Raw genomic sequence first — 18,365 nt, forward strand, 5'->3', positions numbered from 1 at the left:
AATGTTTTTAATATTAAATGAGAGAGCTTCTCGTTTACTCTCCGCTTTTCACTTATCCTGCTCCTTCTCATGACTTCCTTTCGAATGGTTATGGTTAAGGAACATTTGCTTCCCGGTAGTCGGCAGCACTGTAGTGTTGTGTAGCCAGTAGCTTTAGTCATAGCTGTTTGATCTATAAAAAGCTCTCTGTAGCTGTACTTCGTGATGCTCCAGGTAGTTGCAGACAGCTTGTCGAGCTGCTGAAGAAACATGGCCGCTGAGGGAGGATTCTGAGGTCCATTCAAAGTTTAGCACCAGACGGCTGTAACAGACCGCATCAAGGCGAATGAGAACGAATGAGTGATGACTAAGGAGCACTTCACGAATGTGCGCTGATGGTACATACTTTTGCAATATGTTCTTTTGTGTGTGGTGCAGTGTACATACTTGGGGAAAACTAAAAAACCAGTGAACCCACAGAAGAAGATAAAAATGTGTAACAGGAAGATCACATCCGTTTCTAATGCACTTACCAGACACGAAAGGGTTCCCCCTTCGCTGTATAAAGTATGGCCATGGGAGTAGATACTCCATTGATTGAGTGGTGCCACCCACCAGGCACCCGAGGATGGGTAGAGCTAAGTACCCGACAGTTAAGCCGTGCCACTAGCCAGACACTCGGCCACCAGCGTCGGCAGTCGAGGTTTGTGTCCGTGCAAGGGGAGATTATAGATTCGCGTTGCTGCGGGGTTATCTGCCGGGCTGATTGGATGTTGTTGCGCTAGAAGGTTGTTACTGGTAACATTCTCCTGGTCTGACAGGATATCTCATTATCCGGCATCTATATCAAAAAACAGAGATTTTATGTGACATCAACCCACAATGCTGTTTCGCACAATCAGGTTGTCTCGTCTCTCAGTTTTCTTTCTCTCGGCTACTCACCCCTTATTTTAGTTCTTCCATGCACATATTCAGAAACAATGCACACATCCAGAAACAAGATTTCAATGTGGAGTAAGATCAAAAGGGCAGTATGCTAGTATGCAAATATGCAGTACCAAGTGAAGGTGCAGCATCTAGACCAAAATAAGTCATCAAAATATACACGTACACGTACCCAGTAACTATTCGTTTTTTCGAGAGCTTTGTGTATGGAATAGGCAAGCTGAGAGAGAGAAAGGGAGGGTGGGAGAGAGATGGGGTGGGAGAGAGAGAGAGGATGGGAGATAGGGGATGGGAGAGAGGGGGTGGGAGAGAGAGGGGATTGGAGAGAGGGGGTGAGAGAGAGGGGGATGGGCGAGAGAGATGGGGTGGGAGAGAGAGGGGGTGAGAGAGAGAGAGACGGGGGCCGGCTGCGAGCCAGAAGATGTTAGCAGCGAGGTGGAGATCGATATCAGCCTGTGATTCCAGCCCCACGCGCCTGCCTGTCACACGCAAGAAGCCAGCCCTATTGTCGAGCCGTCGTCGATGCTTAGTGCTCAGCATCCTTCTGTGTTCCTGCTCGCCCTCATCCCGCCCACGCACAAGCTCTGGCTCTCAATCACAGCGTTGCGTCACTAACGAGCTAGCGCCCTCACAAGTAGGTCAGCGGAAATCAGGGCCCACCACCCAGCTGTGACTTGGTGAGCTGAAGTCCGGTAGTCAGCAGCAAGCATCGCCAGGCGGCCTCCCAGCTGCCCACGCAGGTCTGCCATCACTCGCACCGGACACCAGCACCATGACACACCGTGGCAGCGGCGACCGAGGGGTGCCAGCCACTGAAGGTAAGGCCGTTATGTCACTCGCTTGTTGAGACTGGAAACTGCTCCTGAGATTGCTGCCCCTGTTATTTTGTTTACTTTCTCCTGTTCATTGTTCCAGCCTCAGCCTTGTCACTCTGTGAGTACATGGCTGATCGAGCATGGTAGGAAAATAGACATGAAATGGTATGAAGGCATAAGAACAATATTGACTGTAGGGTATGGGAGGAAGTATGGGTGACTAGCACTGAGCATGTGGTCACTGGTCTGCACGCCTCCCTGTTGTGGACTTGATAATAAATAATAAATAAATAATCTGCTACTTATTGTTACTGAGAATTCCTGGCTCACCTAACCTTAAAGTCTATGATAACTGTAGGAGTTGTCACCTTCTCGCTCCGCCATGCCTTGTTTACACCTGAGAAACAGCACCTCCTAAATCCTTTCTGAGATAAGCATTCAAACGTGGGTTGTTTACATGAGGGAATGTCTCACATGTACTCGCCAAACACAAATGTGATGGTGTGTATGTAAGGTACATTTGATGGACAGGGCAGTTAGAACTGCTTGCTTCTGGTGGTGCGAGACCAGATGTCTTCGGTGTAACCAAGGTGATCACCTGACAGCAAAGTGTGGTCAGTATAAACTGTATAATTCTAACTGTGGTCAGTGTAGATAGTAGTAATCCTTACTGACAGAAACACATGAGGTCAATGTCAAGATTTCAATCATACTTGGGCAGCACCATGACTGTCATCACCTTTCTGACCTCTGACACACATCAGGTGCGTTGAGGTTGCGCCAGCAAGTCACGTGATACAACTAACGAATAAAGTGTTGTCCACACTGGCAGCAGGTGGGTGTGCGGATCAGTGAACAGAACAGTACAAGGTCAGTGCTGATCAAACTTACTTCATACCATACTGTACCTTCCTTACCAAACCACGAATTCATACCAGTTGATGCCTTCCTACACAACACCATAAATTACCATACATAATACGACACACTGTCTTCATTCTAGGTACAGCCGCAATTCTTTCACAAACTTGCATTTCAACAGCACGAAAAGCTGTTGTTTGTCGATTCTACGATTAAAACCCTGTTTTAATTATGCAAAAACTTTGCAAGAGACCTCAGCTGAATCCCTTATCCTGAATGGAATCCTTTACTGAATAGATAATCCGCCCGTTACAAAGGGATGGGGAATGAGAGTAACATTGTGTATAAACAAGTATTCAGAGGCTGTAAAAGATGTAAATATTTATTACCTATCACACCCACACATTCATATGTATATATTTTCCCCTCTCATTTCTCACATTACCGCTGTTATTAGATGGTAGCGAATACATGGTGAGGCCGACAGCTAATGACAGACCATGGCTCAACTGATTAATGTGTATGAAGCATTAAGGACATTTTCCGCAGCCCATAGAATGCACAAATCCATAAATCAGTTGGATTTCCTGAAAAGGATTCTGCTTCCCGCCTTTGGATGCAGGCGCAGGATCGATCTGTTTTGCTGCTGCAACTGAGACGCCGCCAGACCGCAGTCACAGACATGAGACAGAATGTCCATCTCCTGCAATGATAGGCAAACCTGTGTGTTCGTGTGGTTAGAGCCGCTACAACTGGTGTATGTGCTCTTAGACTATGTATCAGTGCTTGTAAATAGTTTTCGGAAATAAATGAAAATATGTTTTGCTGCTGACGACCCAGTTAGACATGTGTTTAGAGAGGTCAAGGCCTCGGAGAGCTTTGCTGGCAAAGCAGAAATACAGCACTGGCTTGTGTCCAAGTGTTTTCAATATCGTCTGTACCTGTGGGACTGTCTGCGATGGTCATTTTACATATAAACACAAGTAAAGGACAGGCAGGCTAAAGATGGTTCATGAAATTATTCTAGAATTATTATTATTACGAAGATTTCGGATGATCTTTCAAGTGTTGCCTGGTTGGGCATGACCTGGACAACACTGAGCATCCCGAGATGCAGAACATGGAGCAGGATAATGACGATGTGATGTTTTAAGAGATCTGTTCCCTGACCTCCGTAAAAGAACGAGGCTGTCCCAAACGATTCAATCAATGTCACATGGTCATGCAATAGAGCCTACAGTGCTTGTCCTCCAGCGCTCATTCATCTTCACTTCGCAAGACGAGGTCAAGACCCTTCTTTCCAGGGACTGAGTGAGGGAAGCAAGCTCCTTCCCTGGCAGCAGGGACAACGGGGAGCCTGCGACCAAAGACTGGCTGAGGGAGGTAAAGCCAAGGGTATCAGGGACAGAGTGAGGAAAGTAAATACCGAGAAAGTAGGTGGTGGTGGTGTTGGTGGTGGTGGTTCTAAAAGACCTACTACCTCTCTGGTTAATACCAGTGGTGGTGGTAGTGGTGGTGGCAGCGTCTGTGGTAAATAATCATGTCTGATGCACGGTTCCCCTGCAGGTCCTGTCTGTCTGATGCCACGAGAGTCCCGACAGACACTGCGATGCCAGTCCAAATGTCAGGCGAACAGTGCAACCTGATTAACCATTAAAAGTGAATGAACGATTGAAGTGGCAGTCCCTCGCGTGGCGCCTTTGCAATGATTAAATATTATGGGATGAGTGCCCCGGGATCAATGTCTGCAAGAGCTCGGCAGTTCCTGGGGGGGGGGGGGCTCTCCTGCAGGCTGCCAGCTATTATGGCGACAAGTCCACAGCAAGAGACTAGGAAGCTAACCCCAGGGCTGAGTTATCCCATGCTAGAGACAGACAATACCATGGCTGAATAACCAAATGCAATGACAAAAAACAACAGCGGTGAGATGAGTGGCCAGGTCTGTTTTACAACTGGCTTTATTGCAAGAACGGTTTGGACAGGTCTAACTATTCAACTCTCGGCCCTTGTCGAGGATTATTCACAACTGGGTATTAATGAATCCCTAAATACTGGCTAAGTGTGTACAGACTGATGTCTGTTGTAAGAGTATGTATAAGTCTGGAATTGGTAAGTGTGAGACAGATTTATCAAAGGAGATGAGAGACTGGAAGAAACAAGTTAATAATTGTAGTCATCGTCGTCGAAGGAGGAGGAACTGTCGATGTCTGTCTTTAGATGCTTCCTTCCCTACTGACCAATGCTGCCTGCCTCCCATGGTTCTTCAAACCCTGCACTCACTCAATGCCCAAGTGAATAGCAGCTTGCAGAAATGTCCCACGACTGGAATCACGGAGATCACACAATAACTAAGAATACAGACTGGTGTGTCATGTGACTCACACAACATAATTATTTAACGATGCATTTTGTATGCATCAGTTTCAAAACATCTATTTGAAGCAACCGTGGCTTACACAAATGTTTCCGTTAATACGCAGGAATTGCAAGGACAAAGAAAATGTATTTATGCATCCATTTTCTCACCCTCTCCCCCACACACACACGCACGCACGCACACACACCATGCGTTCCCCTCACAATATCTTCTGACAGCCAGTATTTCTCCCGTTGTTCCAGACAGCCAGATGGATTATCCTCATTACATTATTTTTTTCCTGTCTTTGCACGAGATGGAGGATCTGTGGACTTGGAATTACATTTCCTCGTTATTTGGAGGATTCTTGCGGTTCAAGGGGAAGTAACCAGTCAGTGTCGAGGGGAGTTAACCGCTGCTTAGACCCTTTCAAACCCAAGAGTATTTATCTGAGACAGTTCTTTCAGACGATGCATCGGACTCCTGAGTGTTTGGTCAACAACCTGGAATTTTTAAATATTTGGCCTAAACCGTTTGAAAGTTTAGTTTTCAAAAGATTGTATTCATTTCTGCTGAAAGTTTAAGATCAGTTTGCAGGAATAGCATTGAATTCATTGCAGGATGCGTTAATTTGGTGCTGCACACGAGAACGATGCCTTCAAACATTTATATTTTGACCAGTGTACAAGAAAGATAGTAATATGGCTGTTATTGTTGTTCAATAGTATGATGTTTACAGAAGTGCAATACTTTCCGTGAATGCCCCTAGAGACGGCCATCACTGCTTTAATCTTGTCAAGTCAGGCACAGTCTCCGAAATCAGTTTAATTGATAAATTAATAACTAATAAATTATTTAAAATATTATTAGTATATTTTAGGAAATCTGTAAGTTTTTTGTAACTATTCATTGCCTAGCAACAGTTCTCCCAACTAGAAGTTGAAAGATCATTGTTCAAAAGAGAGAATTAGAACTTCTTGTGTGTAAAAATGTACTTATCTTGTACCCAGCTCTTTACTTTGTTGCTGCCCTGGCAGGGTTCCCAGGGATCAGGGATGGTGCCAAAAAAGGACCTTAAAAGGACCTTTCATGCATTCGTAAGGACCTAAGTGACAGTCATCAATGCTTAAGTTTTTCTCTTGTGTGGTCGGAAAGATGTATTATTTATGAATCTGTGGTCTTCTCTATGTTCTCAAATACATGTATTTCTAGTAATAAATAATCAAACAGTTAATTTTGATGCCTGTCTGCCATATTTAGATTAGATAACTTAAAAGTGTCCTTAGCACGCTGATAACATACACGTTAATGTTCCAAGTTTTCTAGAAATCTAAGTAATAATAATTGCAAAACCTGAAAGCCATTCTTTGGTGTAATACAAAAGTCAGTTCACGTGTCTCTCTCTCGCACACACACTCTAACGGGAAAGAGAGAGAATAGAGCTATGCACAGTAGTACTAGAAGATCAAGGTTCAAGAAAGAGTAAGTTTCTAAAGACCTTTTGAAAAAATAGTGTTTTTTGCGAATACGGAAGGGCAACTAGTATTGTACAGATGTGTAGACCAAACATGCGGCGAAAAATCGTCGGTATTTTGCGCCAAAGTCGAATCCGGAAATAAATTTGTGGTAATATTTTATTGATAAAAGGACTTAAAAGGGTCACAGAGAAAATGTAAGGACCTGTGTGAGAATTTGAAAGGACCGCATGGCAAATAAAAGGACTTAAAAGGCCTTTCGGCGAAAATTCAATATAAAAGGACTTAAAAGGACCTTGCAAGGACCTGGGAACCCTGCCTGGTTTACATGGTTTACATGGTTTACATCACCTTCCTTGTGTTTCACTATCATCCTTCAGCCACCATGCTTTAAAGAATCGTTTCGTTACCTCGGTATTTCGTTACCATCCTTCAGTTCATGCAGACGTGTTGATGTGGTCAATATTATCAAGAACAATTTGTATCCTTCTCACCAGTGTCCTTATCATCACCAGGTCAACAACAAAAAGCAATCAAGGCGAGAATAATTTACTATCGTAACAATGATTTACTATCCTGTAACATTCTGTGGTTTTTGTTTATGCTTGATTAAAAAAAAAATTCAGTTGCAATGACATTGATCAGCTAAGGTCTGTGTCTTCCCTCGCCGTCTCTTGTAGGTCAGCTGTATCTCATATCTCCTGTAAAAAAAAAAAATCATACTAATTATTTTCGTGCCGATCGTGTTCTTGGAAGCCCTTTCTACTCACCCACCCACCCACACCCACCCACCTCTGCACGTGACTCAGTCCAGGGGTTTGCAGGCTCAGGCTCACATTTCCCAGCAGACGCAGCTTCCATCCCCGGGTAGGTTTCTCCCTACAGACATCTGACATTACAGGCGGAACGACTCGTGACATTCGAAAACTTGCGGCTGGTGTGCCACCCTCGGCGATGCGAGAGATGTTTTGGTCATATCACAACCTCGGGTAGGAGCAGTGTAGGTAAGGCTCGAAATCATCCTTCGAAATCATTACCGGGTGAATTGACAAAATAACAGTTGGGTGAGAGAGAGAGGGGGGGGGGAGAAATTAATAGTCCCACTCATTCATAACTACCTACCTTAAACAGTTTCTTAAGATATGATGCTCATGCTGTTGTAACTGTTGCTTCCCAGCCTGCAAGAACTCTTGGGTCCCTCATGGGACCTCTTCGGGAAGAAAGTTGGGTCCCTCTCGGGTTTTGGAAGCGGGACCCTAAGGGGACCTCGTAGGGAATTCCCACGGGTTGCCATGTTTTCCCACGAAAGACCCACCCACCTTCCCACCAAAAAACCATTGCATACCCACCGATCGCCCATGAGAAGTCGTGTTTTCCCATCAAACTCCCAACTCCCACTCCCTCTTGCTGCATTCCTCACCCTTTCTCACTTTTACTTACACTGGTACACAGGCTTGCACACCATGAAGAAAACATTCAACAGCTTTTCAAAATCTCGTTTCCTCACAACGCATAAATAGTAGGCAAGAGATATCATTAAACAATTTTATTATTTACACCAAAAAACTATTTAACAGTTTACATTATTTAAAGCATTAAAATTGTTTTTGAACATAAGCATTCATCCAATTATTTACATAAAAATTGCAGTCAATAATTTTTACCCCATGAAAGTTATTTTTGAAATAATTATTTATAACATAAAGTCAAACAATTTACATAAAAGATAGAAAAATATGACACCAAAAATCGATCCATGAGTGGTGGAATCCCTGTAGAAGAAAAGAAAAAAGTTACAATGCATTTACATATTTTGATTTTTGCTATGTAAGTAGAACTAACCTCTCACATAGATGAAAGCTTAACTCTTCCTTTATGCACTCAACACGGGTGGCCGATTTTGCCCTGCTCACTTGTTACGCAGTATTTACATTGGGCTTATGCATTGTTGTAATTTTTTTAGGCCTTTACAGCTCGTGGTTTAAAAGAAAAAATTAATAAATAAGATAGTTTAGGCCTTTATGAACACAATTATCTCCCTTACATGACGAAGGACGTACGTTTGAACGAAAGTCTCGCCGATATTCTACACTACCTGTCCTTTTCGATGGTACACATTGCGAAAATCATGCATCTGAAACGTCGAATAACAAAAGAAAGAACATCCCAGAGGATATTCCTGCTTCAGATGAAGGAGAATTTGACCACGAATGGTGTAAAAATGGTTTTCATCTGCTCCCGAATTTTTTGTTTGAAATGTGTAAAAAAAAAAAAAAAAATTTCCAAACTTCACATAATATACCTAATTTTGGTTGGATTATCATAAAAGTGAGTTCACGTGCAAGATTACGGTAAAATTGTTCCACTTCTACACATTTTGATCTGTCATAATCAATTTAAATTTCTGTTCTATCTTGTTTAGTTATTTTTTAATAATTTTTTGAAAAGGTTAAATTCATGCGTACAGGGGGGTTTGACCGCCTTTAGCCTTGTGTAAAGAAAGAGTTAAAGCTTTCATAAATCTACTAATTACTAGTGAGATTACAAGAACTTGAACAAGAGTGGAATAAAAAGATTTTAAACGGTAATGTCTTGATGGCCATTTGTGTGTATAAGAAGTTTTGGATAATATCTGAAAGTAACCAATTAATCTTTAGTACAAAAAGTAAAGTAAATAGGCCTACTGAATAAATCCACGAAGAAGAAAACAATGCTCACATTAATAATTTTAACTTGACAAACTCATTTTGTAATTCCACTCACCATTAGATGGCATCACCCTTCGAATCATTCCTCAATCCATGTCTCTTGGACTGCAGCTGTGCACAAATAGAAATTGTAAGGTAGACTTAAATGCTATTGTACACAATAATAAATTTGTAAATGTAGAGAAAATAATACTTAGATTCACTATTTTTTTTAAATTGTTCGGAAACTTGTCCTTTTAAGTTCATATTGACGTACACCTCAAAGAAATCAAAACCAAACAAAAACTACACACCAATTAATATACTTCTCAGCTGAAGTGACTGGAAACTTTTTCCCCTTTGGTTCCACTGAGCCAACTCTGAAGATAGCAGCCGTTTTAAAATTCTCCGTGCACGAGAGGTGCTGAACCTGTTAAAAAAAATCTTTAGTTGTTTCCACCATGTAAAATACTACAATACAAATGCGAAATAAATTAATTCACTGGATTGGATATGTTTAAGATATAATGCTGAACCCTACTCCACTGATGAGGGATCAATGGTTGCATGATGAATATAGCTACAAACCAGACCCAGTCTCTTAAATAAACCCTAGTGGGACTTCAGAGAAAATAATGGCATTAAGTGACTCAAATCACCAAGTTAATTAAGAGTTTAATCAAAGCTGTTCTTTATGAAAGTAGAACAATTTTAGTGGTCATAGTTAATAGACACACAGACTGCTCATTTTGACACCATGAAAAGCAAGTGACAGAATTATTTTATAAATAAAATCTATGCATATAAAATACTACATTATTTTGTACTTCATAAAATGTGTATTATTTTTAATGCAAATATTACACTGACCACACATTCTTGTCAGGAGAGTTAACCTGTAAGCCGATGCTATGCCTGCCTGTTTGTTAAATGGTTTATCAAGACTGTAAAGCATAACATACATATTAACTGATATATTAGCTAAAGCTAAAGGTAACATTTAAAATGTTGTCTAGTACTAACACATGATACTTAAATGACATACCACTTTTGTTCTAATTCCTTTCTTCATCAGCTCCTCTTTCCCCATATTTTGAAGAAGCAGGGTGACCTGATTCAGTTTGTGAACTACATTCTGTAGTGTTTTGCTCTGCTCATCAACTTTGCTGAGAACTCTGTTCAAAAATGTATTTGAAATCAAAATATTACTTTTAGTCTTAAAAGTAATGACAAAACAAAACTATGGATGCAAGTCTATTGACAATTTTTTTAATTAACAGAAAATGTTTAGATGGATATAATAAGGATGTGCATGTAGACCACTAAAAACACAAAACCTGTGCTTGTATAGTGATCCTGATGAAATCATAGAGGGAGACAAAATAAACTTACTGGTAAAATTCACTGAGCCAGACCTAGTCAGTGTGATCTGCAATTAAAGATTGTTATAATTAGTTCTTTTTGTAAATCATGTAAAATAAACTGAAAAAATGGCATGCAGCATTTTAAAGACAAAGAAAATATATGTGATCAGATAAGTGAGTGTTAGAAAAATGACAGACTTTGACAAAGTTCATTGCATAGCATTGGATTTAATACATTTTGTTTTAATTTCAAAGTGTATAAGTACAAAAATAAAATTCTTTCTTTTGCTTTGCATTAATTTTCCAAAATTTTAGTTGTTCAGAAAGCAATGTGATTGTCTTGTTGCTTTCCCCTAGAATGCACCAAGACGGACACAAACGTTTGGTAATCGCCGCACCGCTGTTATTGAGAAAGCAGACGACGAATTTCAAGCATGACTCAATGAGTTCATGTCATAGATTTCAACTTCGAAGTTAATCATCAATGATACGAGAGATTGTGTGTGTGTACTTTACCTCTTGACTAGTTGATTTGAACCCATCATGCACTGTCCTCTTGCTTCTGCCAATCGTATTCGCGCTCAACATTTCGTTTCTGTAATTAGTAAATACGTGCAATTAGTAGGCAAGAGATACGATTAAGCAATTTGATTATTTACAACAAGAAGGATATGGTTAAACCATTTAAATTATTTACAGCACATATAGAAGACAGCGTCATGTAAAAGCGAGTTGCCAGTGGATGTAGTATGTGTGAGACCTGCCGGGTACAACACGTGAAACATTTCACAAAAAGCACTACAATACTTATATATGATCATAAATTATTCATGACTATCCACTGTTATAAAGTATAGTTGTTTTAATGGCATCTTTCACTTAACTTTATTAAGACTTACTTCAGAAATCGGCGGTGTTTCACTTGAAGATGGACGTACAGTTCAAAATGTCTGCGCGCCGGTCAAAGCTGAACCGGACGATGTGACCTCTGATTAACCCTACACGCGGCGATGGCGAAAGAGGGGGGAGGGTGCCAGCGGGTGGAAGGATGCGACACGATCACGTGGCTACCAAATCGAGAGCGGCTGAAGAAAAAAAGCGCGATGGACGCGTCCGTTTAGGATCGAATTACACGCTTCCCATCCCAAAGTCTCACTTCCCTATAGGGGCCGTTCAAACACCCAAAGCCCATGCACGCTGGGTTGTTGTCATGATGTTATGACTGTTTCAACAATTGCTACAATTAACGATGCCCACTGTTATTGTCTGCTGTTATTTCTATAAGAAGCTATAAGGTCAGGTGAAATAAAGCTTCTGTCTGTGACAGTACACATGGAATCGATCAGTCACAGCACGTGTTTACTTTGATGTTAATCGATGGGATCGAAGATACCTGTCGTTCCTCTCTCAGCTGCCATGATGCTTATCACGATGGAGTTCCAGACCCGCTTGATGACTCGTGCGTCACACGGCCGCCCACAAACAGACGACCAGATCGACCAAAACGATGTCAAGGGGAAAATAGTGCGCAGTACACGAGATCACATGATTGCTTTTCTCCGGAAACAAAACGATTGAGCGTGAGTGCAAAGTTCACGAGGTCACTTTGTGACCTATTTTGTGAAAGGACGAGGAGATTTTTCATTCTATGATTCTAACAGTTGTAATTCCTGATTATAAACAGGGTCAACAGACCAATGAAATAAAACTGGATGAAAACTGAAAGAAAACGTTTACATCGCGAAAATTCGCAGCAAATAAATTGAAATGATCCACGTGAGAACAGAACAAACGCCTGGCATCCTCACCTAGACAAGAACATGGCAATGAAATGTGTGGACAGTATCACAAAACTTGGGGTAATATGACCAACTATACTGTTGATACATATGATAAATGTGTGGGTACATACATAAACATCTGTCGACTATATCCAATTCCACGCCCTGTACGCCTTTGTCGACGATTTATCACTTGTTGCAGTTTAGCTGTTTATGTTTCTATTAACTTCTTTATTCAAGTTACTGGTGTTCAAGGACTGGGATATATTTATATTGATTCGATCAGACAGTCACAGACATCCAGCCACTCGATCATGACCTATAATGATCAATGTTCGCTTTTTTGTCCACAGTCGAATGTAACAAGACTGAAAACGAGACAAATGAGCAGCTGATCACTAATAAAATCCGATTAAAATAATTAGCATAATAAATAAAAGAAAATCGTGATTGGAAGGCCAATAATCTTAAATAACAAGATACATTTTATCAAATAACTAAGAACAATTCTACCAAAAATGCTGAATCGCCCCTTTCATGCTCGTCATCTCAACCCTCGGGTCTTTTGGCAGTTCAGTCGAGAACGAGGCTGGTGGCCCTCGTAGCGACTTGACAGATGTACAGGTTCTGTCCTCGTGTGGCCATTGGGCACAAGAACACAAAATCGAATGTTACATCGCGAGTGTGATGTAATATCATCTGTATTAGAAGAATGGTTAGGTGTCACATGACGGTCAGTCGTTATGTTTGCTTATGCCGAACATTGATCACTTCGCAACGGTTAGCGCCTGTCACCAATACAGTGAGTGCGGCTGTCCTGGGTTCAGATCTCGTCTCGGGCACGCTATTCTTTCTCTGCATGTGCCAGAAATCTTGTGAAAATTTTCATATTTGTGTAAAATATATGTTTTTCACATCTACCATCAAGTCCATTGTATCGGTTCATTGTGCTGTGGTTATGTCATAATTGTTTCAAAGCTTTATGCTGTGTCACATGACTTGACTGTCGTGTCAGTTCAGTGTCCTATGCATTATGTATCTGCTGTGTCAGTTCAGTGTCCTGTGCATGACACGAGGCACCTGTTTGTGTCAGTGCCGTACGCTTTGCATTCGATTTTTTCCCCCCTGCCAGAAGAAAACAGCCCTCCCAGCGGGAGATTGCGCCCGATCAGAATCCACTAAAGTTTTGCTAATACTCCAGACTCTCTGCTTCCTCCGCGAGTGGGGAGATGAATGTCGACAGTAAAGACCGCGGCGAGCGCCCGCCAGGCGAGGTGATGGCGAGTGATGGCGAAGTGAAGTTTCCGTTACGTGCCCGCCATTGAGCCGTTGGCGGCGTTTATCACAGTTATAGGGCCATTGATTTCGTCCTTGCTTTTTCTGCTGGTCTTCCTTTTAATTCTAGTCCACACTCGGGACTTGTTTCTCAACAGCCTGACCACCTGCTGCCAATTGCAGATAGAATGGTTCGTCTACGAATGATGGTGCCATAGTTTGTAACATTTTTTTTTATTAAACTTCGCGAGATTACCTTTGAAAGAATAGAGATTTTCATTGATGTTTTATTTTAGTCTTCCTACACTAACCGTCCTGCCACCCCTCACCCCACCCCTATTCTCGCTCACAGACTGAGAGTGGAGATGACGAATGATGCTGTACCAGAGGATGCCCGCTGCTGTAGTTTTGACTGCAGCAGGTTTCTGATGGCCACCCCAGTCTCTAACCTGCTGGCCACTCCAGTCTCTGGGTTTGTGATGTGCGAGTATTGCTGGCTACACTCATTCTGGCTGACTGGCTTTCCTCAACACTCAATGTCTCTCTGCCTGATTCTAAACTGGCAGAGACAACGGACAGCCCATTGCTCACCCCACTGACATCATTGACCGGCTCGGGGTGACAAAGTGAGATGTCAGTTGAGGGCAGCCCTAGGGCTGGAGGTTCGAGGAAGTCAAACCTGTCCTTTCTGTATAGAATAGTGTCCTTTCAAACGTAACCTTTCTGCATCTAACACATTTTTTCATTAAATGTACGGTTTTAAATAAATTAGATATTACACGTTGTGCGTAGTTTTAAATAACATTAGATATTACAGGTTCTTAGTGTTGTCAGTAGTATGCATGAGTTAATGGCTCTGCGTGATTTAAAATAGTATTAGATGTTATTTGTTTGGCATGATCATTAGCACAATACTGAACAGTGTTCACATACGTCCCTCTCTCCTCTGTGTGATGAAGTAGCACTTTAGGGTTCGGATTAGGTTTAGTTTAGGGTTAGGGCGAGAGATAGAGGTAGTTTCATCATGTTTGGGATTTATTACTTACCTACTTAACAGAAAGTTTTCTGAGTGTGTCTGTTGGATAGTGAGGCATGTGTGCCAATCGGGGGCTCACTCTCACGGCGATTTCGGCGATTTAAAAAAAAAGTGGTCGTTTATTTAAAACAAATCTGTATTCAGGAATCCAGAGCCGTGGGTATGCTGGAGCTTGCCTCCGTGTGCATGTATACTTCACGTGTGTTTCGCGGGTATCCTGAAAACACACACACACACCACTTGCACACACCACTGTGTTACACCATGGTTCCGCACCGCCTCATCTTTTCCAGTCAACACGCCTATCTCTTCCCCCAGAGCCAAATTTACAGACACGGAATCGGTGATGGAATGGAGGCAAGTTCTCTGTCCTACGGTTTCTATGGTAATCGTATGTGGGCGTTCTGCAGCTCAGCGTTCATTGCTATCGTTACCATGGCAAAGCACGTGTCGCTGGCACAAGCAGCGCCAGGCTCTCCATCACATCGCTGCTTACTGATGAGGGAGAAAATGGTCCGTTCCCCACCCTCACCCATCCCACCCCACCCCACCACTGCCCAAAAAAGAGCAACACGTCATCCTTACCCTGCCTTGACTTTAAGTATGTCAGGTGTCCTCTTACCTTCCTGAAATGACTTTCGGGAGGAGGTAGTACATAGTAGTACATATAGTAGTACATACAGTAGTACATAGAAGCCACGCACTCCCAACTTTTACGAGGCGAACCACCCTAGTTTATCCAAGGTGTCAGGGACTCTCTACTGTCAAAAGTGTTTTAATTACTTGTCCTGACATCCAAAGTGTCCACCAGCAAAAAATGTAATAAAATGTTTGTTTTTGGTATTTATGAATAGGCAATCACATCACGGTGAAATTTAAAGGTAGTAAGCACGTCCCTGTGCACTTTTCTCTGGTTCTGCCAGTGGTTGTTCGTGTAATCCAAATTTATTTGGTGACAGCGTGGGTATTTATTAATGTATATCTTGCAACAAAGCTAATGTTCACACCTATCAGGCTCTTTCGGCCAGCTGTTATTTCGGGATGAATGTTTGATGCTGCAGCACACATGTTTGAAGCTACTTTTCTTTGAGCTACTTCTCCTTCACCATGTGTAGAACTGTGATACGACACATGTTTCAGATGTGTAGAATGATACAACACGTGTTTCAGATGTGTAGAGCTGTAATCTAAGCTGACCAAACTACACGGCCGTTGCTGGCAGTCATGTCCAAGGAGGAGAGAACCCGCCTGGTGTCTGTAGACAGTGTCGGTGGCGGTGTGACCAAACCAGGAGACGAGGTGCATCATTCCCCGGGTGACAGCCTGCCTCCAAGCAAGCGAGGCAGTAAAGGTAACGCGGTACCCTGAGGTTTTTAGTTTCTTTTTGTTTAGTCCAAGGTTTTTATTGTTTTTGAGAGAACTGTTTCTGCTTAAAGGCCATTTCGCACTGTGTAGGGGTGGAGTGTGGACTAGGGTACATGGAAGGAATACAAAGGGTGATGCATCTAGATATACAATTTCTAAACGACAGTAACTGGGTACTGTTACTTGTAGACATGGATCACTGCAGTTCAGTACAATTTCTAACAAAGGTGAACCGTAAGGCTAGAGACGTGGGACTGTCTGGTAACATTTGACATGTTTCAGATGTGCCAAGGGACCAGGGGGACGAGCATGCTGACACGAGCGCGGGCTCTACTACCAAGCGGAAGCGGAGTTGTCCCATGTACTTCGGCGTGAAGTCGTACCTGCATCAGTTCTACGACACTCACACTAGCTACAAGGACCCGTCGGTCTACGAAGACGACGACGATGCGTACCTGCTGCACCCGAACCCACGGCGCCGGCGCTGTCCGCCCATCTGGTGGAAGATCTTCATGTGGGTGGGCGTCAACCTGCTGCTGTTCGGGGTGGTGGGGATCTTGGTCGGCTATCTGGTGCCTCCCAAGACCGAGATCGTAGGCGAGAATAAGCCGGCCGGTGAGTGGTACATTGACACCAGCGCCAAGAGCTACAACACCACCCTGGACATGTGCAAACTCATCGGCCTCGTTCTCTTCTGCATCGGCGGCATCACGCTGGCCATGTCGCTCCTCTTCCCCAGCTTCTTCAGCCACTACTGCGAAGACGACGCCGATGATGTCCTGAAGGTGCCGCTGCGACCCGGCGGCGGCGACGACATCGAGGCCGGCGGGAAGGCCCCTCTCAGCCCCATCGAGATGACCATCCCTGCCACCTCCAAAGTCAAGGGAGTGCAGCCCGCCCGAAAGCTACCCGAGTCCTCCACCCCATCAGCGACAGGGGCCGTGGCGTACAAGGACTGATGCATGCCGGAAGACACGGTCTTAGGCTCTCTCTCTCCATCGCCAGTCTCTTCACATGCTTGTTGTTTGCTTGTAATGCAGCGCGGTACGAACGCCTGCAGTCGCAGACCGCCACAACACAGCCTCGTGCTACTCACGGGTCGATGAGTAAAGCGTTCTCGGATGACTGTTGTCTTGAGTAAACAGTGGACTGGTAATCGATGTTTCACAACTTGAGATTGTCAGGCTGGCGCTGCGGGTGGCTGTAATGTTCCTGGAAACGTCGCCTGCCTCAGCTTAGTGTCGTTCGTTATCAACAGTCGTTTCTTGACGTTCCGTAGAAATAGGGCATAGCAAGGAAGGAACTGCCAGAGTTTCGCTAGCGACTGTGTATGATGAATCTTTCTGACATTTGCAATGTTCATAGCTATGATTATTTCAATTAATACCAGCATAACAAAAGGATGTCTTGTTTTTTAAGTGGCTTTTTAAAACAAATTCTTGCAGATATCAAGAGGCTAATGTATGAGGAAGGACAAGGGCTGGAATCTGGAAAATGGCAGAAATTAAGTATCCTCTCATACTTTTAGAGGGAATCAAATATTCAATGTAATCAAATCTGAAAAATTTGGGGGGAAGCACAGAAATTAAACACTGCCCTATAAGTCATATTTTATCCATTTAAAAAAAAAATCGTAACGTTTGTGTAGCAATCATGACAAATACTGATTTGCAAAAAATTAAAAAAAAAAAAATTAAGTGCCAAATGAAATTCTTATTAAAAATACAATCTGATGACCGATTGTTCAAAAAGGGGTAAATCAGTATTTTTAAATAGACAAAATTTTTTAAAGGTTCAAAATATTGTTTCATACAAAATGTCCCAAATCAGGCCTTTCATAAATTCTGTTGATACAGTACTAAGGCCAGCTAACATTAATCAGAAAATCTGAAGGGTTCAAATACGTTGCTAAATCTTAGCATATAATTAACAACCATTATTTACATCACATTTTGCCATTAACAATCTTGTGTGAACTTGAAATAAAATTCACATAAATATACATCTTTCTTCAAAGTTTGTTTCTTCCTCTTCTCCCCCCCTCCATCCATGAACACGTACGTGTGTGTGTGTGTGACAGCAACAGTACAAAGGATGACTTGTCATAGCTGCTGCCCTTAACTGTGGGCTTCTTCTTTATCAACTTCATAGGGATGTAGATATGCACCCAAAGGTAAAACTACCTTAGAAGCAGAAATGGACAGAGACCCAAAGCCTAACTTCATGTCTTGTCCACAGCTGTGAATGAAAAGCTTCTCTAGAAGTGTAAGTAAAGCAACCTTTGGACTCCCAGCTAAGGCACTAGGCAGGTGCTGGAAGGTCAGTCTGAAAATCACTGACATCTTTGACCTCACAAAGTGCTTTTCATTTTTTTCTTCCAATTCAGCTTTTTCTTGAAGTCTATTTTACTTAAAAATTCATGCAAG

The 18,365-nt window shown here is 42.6% G+C and overlaps 1 protein-coding gene across 1 annotated transcript; it reads left to right on the forward strand.

The window, feature by feature from the left end:
- Window positions 1-1,399: 1,399 nt before the first annotated feature.
- LOC112573970 (neurensin-1-like) lies at window positions 1,400-17,941 on the forward strand. The gene is made up of 3 exons (XM_025254722.1): window positions 1,400-1,742; window positions 15,745-15,925; window positions 16,222-17,941. Exons 2-3 carry the CDS (start codon window positions 15,799-15,801, stop codon window positions 16,896-16,898), a joined length of 804 nt encoding a protein of 267 aa, XP_025110507.1. The 5' UTR covers window positions 1,400-1,742; window positions 15,745-15,798; the 3' UTR covers window positions 16,899-17,941.
- The last annotated feature ends 424 nt before the right edge of the window (window positions 17,942-18,365 follow it).

Source organism: Pomacea canaliculata, linkage group LG10 (assembly GCF_003073045.1).
Source record: "Pomacea canaliculata isolate SZHN2017 linkage group LG10, ASM307304v1, whole genome shotgun sequence".
In the NCBI taxonomy this organism is placed as follows: domain Eukaryota; kingdom Metazoa; phylum Mollusca; class Gastropoda; order Architaenioglossa; family Ampullariidae; genus Pomacea; species Pomacea canaliculata.